The 9809-nt window shown below is 31.1% G+C and overlaps 3 protein-coding genes across 3 annotated transcripts; 1 reads left to right on the top strand and 2 right to left on the bottom strand.

The window, feature by feature from the left end:
• The first annotated feature begins 2229 nt into the window (after positions 1-2229).
• On the top strand, positions 2230-5628 carry LOC145743990 (uncharacterized). The gene is made up of 10 exons (XM_082562079.1): positions 2230-2554; positions 2688-2842; positions 3234-3328; positions 3444-3616; positions 3720-3891; positions 4015-4157; positions 4257-4388; positions 4569-4716; positions 4793-4900; positions 5035-5628. Exons 1-10 carry the CDS (start codon positions 2374-2376, stop codon positions 5162-5164), a joined length of 1437 nt encoding a protein of 478 aa, XP_082418205.1. The 5' UTR covers positions 2230-2373; the 3' UTR covers positions 5165-5628.
• Positions 5302-7561, bottom strand: LOC145743989 (telomerase Cajal body protein 1-like). The gene is made up of 2 exons (XM_082562078.1): positions 6411-7561; positions 5302-6344 (listed from the first exon to the last, which is right to left on the bottom strand). The coding sequence occupies exons 1-2, from the start codon at positions 7523-7525 to the stop codon at positions 5615-5617; spliced, it is 1845 nt and encodes a 614-aa protein (XP_082418204.1). The 5' UTR covers positions 7526-7561; the 3' UTR covers positions 5302-5614.
• Positions 7562-7656: 95 nt separating this feature from the next.
• On the bottom strand, positions 7657-9645 carry LOC145741591 (N-acetylgalactosamine-6-sulfatase-like). The gene has a single exon (XM_082559196.1). It carries the CDS (start codon positions 9534-9536, stop codon positions 7977-7979), a length of 1560 nt encoding a protein of 519 aa, XP_082415322.1. The 5' UTR covers positions 9537-9645; the 3' UTR covers positions 7657-7976.
• Between the last annotated feature and the right edge of the window lie 164 nt (positions 9646-9809).

The raw sequence follows: 9809 nt of genomic DNA, 5'->3' as shown, positions 1-9809 counted from the left end.
GGGAAGCCATGAAAAAAATCGAAGGCAATTTTTAATTTCTTAATTTATTATTTTTAGTTTATTGAAATGTTATAGAAAAACATTAAAAACCTTTACATCAATGACATATTTTGCATTTATTAACCTGCTTACAGATGCTTTAATTAAAGCGGGTTTAACAGTTTGCGTTGATCAGAGTTCACTAAAACCAGGATCTGTTTTCCTGCGAGAAATTGATGAAGCTATTGTCGCATCAAAGTTGTTTATTGTTTTACTTAGTATCAATTTAGTTACTTCAAAATATTGTCGGGTATAACAAACTATTTTTAACGCTTTAAAATATATATTATATTATTATAAAAGTACAACTAATTTGTTTGTGTTAAATTCAAACAATTTCTTTTTTTTAGGATGAACTACTCCTAGCTTACACATCAAACAAACCCATTTTTGTTGTGTCAAATCTTCCTTTTAATGAAATATCAGCTGTAACGAACCTTCAAATGTAAACATTAGTTTAAGCTAGTTAGAATTTTTTCCGATTTATATCATCTTAATAAAGCTTATCTTACCGATAGTAAGTAATAAATTAAATTAATGTGTAAACAGGAAAACAGCACTTGGATGCGCCCAATGGACATTTTTAAATGAGAATGATGATGAATCGGTAGCGACGATTGTTATTGGCGTAAAATCGAATTTAGAGATGTTAAAGGAGTTGAAAGCGAGTACGAGTTATGAAAAAAGTGATAACGAAAAAGACTGAGCGAAATATTAAATAATATAAAACATTTTTTCTACGAAAAAAGCTTTTAACAGACTTGTGCACTTTGAATTAATATATTAATTTATTTAAATATACACACACAAATTATATCCGTTTAATGCAATAACACGACATCCAATTTAGCTGAAAAGGAACTCCATAACATTTCTGTTATGGACGAGCAAGCTGTTGCAAATCTCTGGAAAGAAAAACGTGGAACATTAAGCGATATTCCCAATGGTGTTCCTGTTAATGAAGCTACTACTTTTTGAAAAGCTTATTTTCAAGAAGAGAAAAAGTGTAACTGGATAATGTTAGTTCAAACATATCTTATTTAAAACTTAAAAAGGTTAAGGCCAAGAATTCAATGTTAAGGTAAAAGTTGATTTGAACTATACTAAATTTAACTCATTAAGATTATATTGTTTTTAGATTTCAAGAAGTAATGACCAAGAACTTTTCTTCAATGTGGGATGATTTTGAACTTTCTAACTAGCTACGTAAACAATTTTTTTCATTAATGGCAATCGAGATGAATGTTGTGTTGTTAACAATAGGCTCGAGTTATCTAACTATATGAGTAAGATAATAAAATTGATTGACTTTTTGAATCCCTTTTTCGAACCCTTAATTTGCTTTAATTGCCTCACCAAAAACCCTTTTGTGTTGTTTTGCAGCATTCTGTAGAAAAGGATGTCAATTTGTAGCTTTGGATGAATCAATCGCAGAATTCATTGTAGTTAACCTAATACTATAAATTCAAGACTTTAAAGTTATTGACCGGACAATATAAAAGGTATTACCCCTAACCCATTAAGCAATGTAAACAGTTTGCGTCGGTACCGATTGTAAGAAGATTCTAAACAAACTATACAAATTCACCCATATATTAAAGCAACCTAAGTTATCGTAATTTACATTAGTAAAAACTGTTAAAACACGATTTAAATCTAAGAATTTTAAAATTTTAAATCCTTTGTTTATAGATTCACCTTTGTACTTTACTTAAACCTTTCTTCTTTAATAGCATTAAATAAATTGTTTAACTTCTTACCCATAACAAGCTATTTATCTTACATAGCTAAATTAAACTGTATTTTCCCTGTAAGATTTTTTTGCGAAAGCGAGCCTTAACCGCGTACGTTTGTTTTGATTTTGGTTATGACACCCCTATACGCATGAATAAATTTTGCGTAATTACTTTAATGTTGCCCCGACGCTAAGATATCCGGTATGATTTGTTATCGTATTGTTTATATTATAATATTTTTATATCGTATGGCGTAAACAGTTGTATTACTCAGGTATTGGTTTTTCAAGATACTCAGTAATTGACAGATAGACCAAGTTGAAAACGACTGAATTTGAATTGTTACGACAATGGAATATTTTACAAAATTTCTGTGAGAGAAACTGAAAATATAACGGAAAATCCCCATCCAAAATCGTTACGCTTTAAATAATATTTAAAAAAAAACTTTGAACAGATAGTTAAACGTATTTGATGTATAGGATTCGAGCCAAATTTTGTGTTAAATAAAGTTTTTGTTCTAAATTTTTAGAAACAAGCTAAAAGAAATATATTAAACAAAATTAATTTCTATCTTGCTTTATTTAAACTTTTTACAATGGGTGCCGGAAGTTCAAAAAATAAACAAGTCAAAAAGTCGATATCAGAGTCGGCCCCCACACCAGAACCTATGACAAAACAAGTTGTTAAACACCCCAAAATAACAAGCGGAGAAATAAAAGATGATGTAATGATAAGCTACAGTCATCAAGATATGGAAGCAATGAAAAAAATCGAAGGCAATTTTGAAGTTCCCAATTAATTTCTTTTATGTACTAGTTAATTTAAGATGTTGTAAAACATAAAAATCTTAAACATAAATTATTACACCAATGACATTTATTGCTTTTAATAAAATTTTTCTTTGTACAGATGCTTTAATTAAAGCGGGTATAACAGTTTGGGTAGATCAAAGTTCATTAACGCCAGGAGCTGTTTTCCTGCGTGAAATTGGTGAAGCTATTGTGGCATCAAAGTTGTTTATTGTTTTACTTAGTGGCGATTCGGTTACTTCAAAATATTGTCAGGTATATCAAGCTTTTTTTTAACTTAATAAATTATTTTACTGATTTTTTTTGTATATATCTTTATCCTTGATGTGGGAAAGTCGAATGCGCGACTTAAACATAGAGTAACATCAGTTACTTCACCCAGTCTCGAGTTGCCTGTGGCAGTTTGGGATATTATAGATTATAATTGCCCGATAATTATGCTGCTGAATAAGTGCTGGCTGAGCAGGAGTTTATACTGTTTATAGTGCCTTACTCAAGGGTGCTACAGTATGAAATCAGTGGGGATTGAACCTACCACCTCATGTATGGTGTAGCAAGTGTTCTTACCACTACACCACGCTGCCGATATTATCCTGGTAAAACTAACTTATTTGTGTTAATTTCTAAAATTATTACTTTATTTTAGGATGAACTATCTCTGGCTTACATATCAAACAAAACTATTTTTGCTGTGTCAAGTCTACCCTTTGATGAAATAAATGCTGTAATGGACCTCGGAATGTAAACAAAATTTCAAACTAGTTATAATTTTTTTGTATTTAATGAGCAAATCTAGTGATAGTGACATAATAAATCAAGTTGATTTCAATTAATTAAATGTTGAATTTATGAACAGGAAATTAACACTTTCGTGTGTACAATGGACATTTTTAACTGAGAATACTGATGAAGCAGTTGAGACATTTGTAACAAGCGTGAAGTCAACTTTGGACAAATTGAAAGAAGAAGCAAGTTCAGGCGATGAACAAAGTGATAACGAAAAAACTGCTGAGCAAGATGTTGAAGAATGTAAAACATCTTTTTACCAAATAAAACACATTTTACAGAATTTTGCACTTAAAGTTATTTAAATTTATTTAGATTACTTTTATAACAATAAATTTTACTTTAGCTGAAGAAGAACCTCTTGACAGATCTGTTATGAACAAACAAGCTGTTGCATATCGATTGAAGGAAAAACGGGAAACATCAAGCGACATCCGCATTGATGTTCCTGATGATGAAGCTGCTATTGCATTTTGGAAAGCTCATTTTCAAGATGAAAAAGCGTGTGACTGGATAAAGTTAGTATCACCCAAAGTTATCTTACCTATAATTTAAAAAGGTTATGGTCATGAACTCAATGTTAAATGTTGGTTGCTTTGAACTATTCAAAATTTGCATCATTAAGGAAATATTGTTTTCAGATTTCAAGAAGTAATGACCAAGAGCTTTTCCACAATGTGGGCTGATTTGAAAGTTTCCGATGAGCTACGTAAACAACTTTTTTCATCAATGGCAACCGAAATGGTTGTTGTTGACAACAGGCTTAAGTTCTCTGCCTATATAAGTAAGATATTAAAAATAAAGTGATTTTTGAATACTTTTTCAACCTCTTTATTAACTTGTTTAATTTTTTTTTGTCTTATACTTTTTTGTTGTTTTGCAGCATTCTGTACCAAAGGAAAAGAGGTTTTAGCTTTAGATGAAGCAATAAAACTGCATGCAACTGCGGCTTTAGCAGTTCGAGAAGTATTTAACATGGATTCCTCTGTGCGGCTTACTGCTGTTGAAAACCTTGGTAATTCCATTGTTATAGGTTAAATCACTATTGTCAATAAAAATTCCTTTATTTAAACCCTTCTTAAGAAAATGTTAAAATTTTTGAAGATAAAATTTATTATTGACCTGTCATAAATTAAATGTTATTTTAGTATTCATAATATAAGTACAACACAATAAAATGTTCTTAAAATCACAGGCGACCACAAATCAAAAGCTGTTATCAAAATATTATTGGATTTACTGTATGATGAAGAAACTGATGTAAAGGTGGTTGCTGCCATAGCATTGGCCCATGCAGCTAGCGAGTTTAAAAAGCCTAAAATCCGAAGTGAAGTAGTCAATGGGTATGCTATATTTTTTATGTAACATGCGAGTTATTTAAAAAAAGTCCTTTTAATATTAATGCCTTTTTGTTTAAAGGTTACTTGGTTGTTTAACCAATGACGATAGACTGGTACGTGAAAGTGGTTGTTTGGCACTTGGTAGAATGAAAAGCAAAACTGCCATTAAGAAGTTGCTTTACCTATGGTATGTATTTTAAGTAAAGTTTTTATAATGTAAACAGTTTTTAGATTTAAGGATTTTTAAAAGACAATTTTTTGTAATCAACTTTATAAAAATTTCTAAATTTTATTATTCCTAAAACTTTGTTTTATTTGTAGGAGAAATGATTATATCTCCTCAGTTCGAGAAGCTGCTCAAATCGCCATCAAACAAATAGGAGGAGATGAAGCAGAAGCTGCCATGCATGTAACCAAAGTACTGTCAACTGAAATTGATAAACTAAAATAAATTTGGTTTGTATGTAAAAATGCTAAAACTTCTTGAAAATTGATAAAAAATGGTATTAGCAGTGTGTTAGTATAGAATAATGCTTGTTATAAAACTGTTATAGTACTTTTACTTTAAATTCATCTCTTCATCTCAGGTTTTAACATTGTATGTTCAAACATTTTTTCATTACACAGCATTTGTATTTGTGCTTTTTATTATATCGACTTTTTAAATAATGTTCCTTTTATTTTATAAATTTAAGAATATGCACAACAAAACAAAGTTATTTTATTTTTATTATTAGATATTTTAGAACTCTTCATATTGTATTAACTTTATTATTATTACCTACTAGTTAGTATGTTCATTTTTCTAATTTGAACTTATCATGCAATAGAATCTATTTCATCAAATCACTTCTATGACTTTTGCATAACCTTGTCACTGTACGATCATTTCAAATACATTTTAATGAATAGATTTTGTTTGATGTTGTGTATGAAAAGTTGGAATATACCAAAGTTTTAATATGTTTTCTTCAGTGATATAATAATCAAAATCATTTTCAGTTTCGCTATCATTAGGGTACGTGTCATAAAATTTTCGCTGTCCTGAAGATGTGGCAATAATAGGAAAAAAGGGATTAACGCTGCAACCATTGACACAGTCTTCATGCGCTTTAAATTTTATCATAGGGTTTAAATCAACAGTTTCAGTGTTGTCTACATTATCATGCAATGTTTCTAAATTCCATAAAGACACAAAACCATCAGTTGATCCAGAGGCTAAAACAGTCTCTTGCGTCGATTTTTTTCGGTAAAACTGATCGAAATATATTCTTTGGTTTGTGTCGACTTTTCTTTTCATGCAAATTACTGGACTTGATAAATAGCGCATGTCCCAGCAATTGATTACACTATCTTTTCTAGCACCAGTATACAATCTGTTTCCATCTAAAGAAAACTTAAGACTTGTCACACCACCAGTATGTCCTGTTAGAAATTCCATAGCTTGGCCATTTTTGGCACTGTATATTGCCACTGTTTTATCATAGCATCCACAAGCAAACAGGTTGCCATCAGGGGCATAGTCAATACAAGATATTATTCCGTTTTGGTTTAATCGTCGTTGCTTTTTAGTTGTGGACCATTTTTCATATTCTGAACCTGGTCTGTCAGTGAAGAACAAAAATAGTTCCCTAAAAAAAATAAATTAATAAATAATAATTACTTTGGTTAAATAATAAAAATATATTTTTTTTTACTTTTTAAATCCACACAAAATTTGTTGCCCATTTGGACTAAAACAAATGCTATTTGCTGAATGAACTTCATGGACATTGTTGTAAGCTATATAAGAGGCTCTCAAACTTCCGTCAAATGCATCCCATAAGTGAACAGGTTGATCTTTGGAAGTTGTCGCTAAGCAACAAGTGGCTGGATCTTGGGAGTCAAGTAATGGATACCAGCAGTAATCATAAATTATTTCCGCTTCTTTAATGTTCAAACATTCCTCCAACATATCAACCGATTCACCGCTGTACTCTTGCCTATAGATACTGTATGGGGTGTTATAAAACCTAATTTTATTATCTTCTGCAGTGTTTGCTACCAGGCATTGACCATCAGGTGCCCACTTACAACCCTTTGTAAAATGTTGGGAAGGAAATCTTGTTGATTTTGCTATTAAAATCGGTGTCCTGTATTTTGGCAAAGAGATTTGTTTACCACCATTGTCAATACCATCAACATCCATTGGTAATATTTTGTTAGAAAAATTTGTGAAATCGCTACAATTTTCCGATGACGTAACTTGTGTAATAATGTCACTCAAAGTTTCAATAATTATGTTTTCATTTGTGTCCGAACTAAATTCAGAAATTTTAAATTCTAAATTTGAATTATTTAAATGTTGTTTTGTCTCATTACTAGATGAAAATTGCTTTATATCTAAAGTTTCATCAGTAGTGGTACTACAATTATTGTTTGACTTGGAATTGTTTTTATTATTATTTAATAATTCATTTATGGTTTGTGCATTAACCATTTCTGTGGTATTCAATCCAATGTTAGGCTGTATAATAGTTGGCAGTTTTGAATTTTCAAATTTACTATTGAAAATATTCGAATTAGGATTTTCAAACTTTTTTTCTATAATAGAAAAAGGATTTTCTCTTACAACTTGATTTTTATTGTCAGTAAATGTTGTTTTGTTACTTTCTGTGTTGTTGTTCGAAATATTAGAATTACAATTAACTTCGCTTTTGTTGGGTAAATCCATTTTTACTGCTGTTAGTGCAAGTTGTTGAGAAGAAATTAAGTTGACTTGATTTTCTAACTTTGTGTTTGTGCAGCAACTATCACCATTTTCTATTTCCATTAACAATAAAAAAAATTAAGTCTTACTTTCCATAAATTTTTTTTAAATTTTAAAAATTTATTAAAAAAATATAAATGGCCGCTGTGATAAATTAAAAATGAATTAAGTAGAGTACAGTTTGCATTTATAGGGAAAAATTGCACATAACCTTAAATATATATATAAATGGTTTATATTGAACTACACTATAAAAAACAGTAACATTACAAGAAATTTAACACAATTTTTTTTAACTGTAACTTGGTGCTTAAAGTCTAAGTTACATTAATAAACTAAATATAATGCCTATATTTATAATGTGTTTAAAAAAAAATACAGAACATCTCATGGTAAAAAGGTTAAATACACATGTAACAAAAATAAATCTGAGATGAAATTAATTAAATGTAATAATAATATGAAAAAAAAGAATTAAATAATCTCTATCTAGTTATTGCATTTAACAAGAATTTTAATGATCCCAAACGCATTTTTGCCTGTTAGACTTTGGAATAGGAAGACATTTTCCCAACTTTTCACAACCATTAGGAGCCCAATTCATTAAAGCTGGATCACAATAATCAAACTGTGGAGGACCAGGCTTCAAGTTTTTCAAATGTTGTTCTTTAATCAAGTTCATCTTTATAATTGTGTTTTTGTATTCTGAAAGCGATGACTTCATCGGGTGTTTTTCTCCAGGATCTCTTCCGAGCTCAAACAGCACAGGGTCAATGGTGCGGTTGACTTGTTCGTGAGTTGTGACGTTTTCTAAATATTGTCCCCTACAAAATGTTATGCCTTTGTTGTACTCTTCCCAAGAATTAGTCCAAGTCCAAAAGTGGGCTTTGTGCATTTCATATCTAATGGCAAACAGGGTATTGCCGCGGTAGTGATAAATTGGTCTATCAATAGGTGACGCACCATTTAAAACAGATGCAAGACTTATTCCATCAATTATTCGATCAGATGGCTTCTGTATTCCAGCCAAATCTAAAGCTGTAGAAAAAAAGTCCATTAAACTTCCCAGTTGATGGCTTACAGTACCAGGTTTAACAAATCCTGGGCCCCATGCAATAGTTGGTTCTCGAATACCACCTTCAAATGTGGTTTGTTTACCACATAGAAAAGGACCATTACTACCATCGCTAAACGCACTGTCAATCGTTGCAGCACCATTATCGGATGAAAAGAATACCAAAGTGTTACTATCCAATCCCAAACTCTTTAGTTTATCTAAAATCATTCCTACTCCATAATCCAATTCCATGACAGCATCACCATATGGTCCACGCCTACTTTTGCCTCTAAACATCGGGGATGAATATACAGGTGCGTGGGTAGCATCTGGGGCCCAATATAAAAAGAATGGTTTCTCTTTGGCAGCCATTTTTTCGATAAAGTTTAAACCTTCATTAATATATAGCTGGGTTTGATTAGATTCATATTTAGCTCGATCTATTTGGAATTCTTCATAGTATCTTCCTACCATTTCTGTGTTATTATAAACTGGAATATTGGGGGTAGATTTGTCATCGTAAGGTCCAAAATGGCAGTTTGGTGATCCAAACCATTCATGAAAACCATGTTTTAGTGGTAAATATTGCTCTTGTTGGCCCAAGTGCCATTTCCCAACTATTTTGTTTGTGTAACCATTTTCGTTTAGCAATTCGGATAAAAGTATTTCTGAATCAGGGATACCACCAGCAATATCTTGTGGAGTGTAACCATTATGCCCATGGTAGGTACTGGTGTAAAATCCATTACGGATTGGAAGTCTTCCAGTGAGAAGTGCTGCTCTAGATGGTGAACATAAAGGATTTGCGCTATAAAAATCGGTAAACAACATTCCTTCTTTGGCCATTTGATCCAGGTAAGGGGTTTCCTTGGATGGTTCACCAAATACACCCAAATCTCCCCAACCCATGTCATCCATCAACATATAAATAATATTAGGTTTTGCGTTTGCTCTGTCTCCATATGAATAAGTCACTCCAGTACTCAGACATATCAAAATAAAAACATAAACTTGCATATTAGTTAATCTCTATTACAGCAAATCTGAGTTCTATTTTTTTTGTTTAATTGTATAATTTCAACTATCAACTGAACGAAGCAATTAAAATATACTTGGTACCACGCACGTGGTGTTACTGACAAGTAAACAACATTGTTTATTATTGCCTTTTTATAATTTCCGTTTGCGTACGCCTTCTAGTGGGGGGAAGACTGAGATTAGCTTATATCTTTGCTACATTAAAAATAAAGTTTAAACCGTAACCAAATTATTAGAATCGTAAACATAAAA

Source organism: Corella eumyota, chromosome 2, assembly GCF_963082875.1.
Source record: "Corella eumyota chromosome 2, kaCorEumy4.1, whole genome shotgun sequence".
In the NCBI taxonomy this organism is placed as follows: Eukaryota; Metazoa; Chordata; class Ascidiacea; order Phlebobranchia; family Corellidae; genus Corella; species Corella eumyota.
This window is presented reverse-complemented; position numbering and strand designations above follow the sequence as displayed.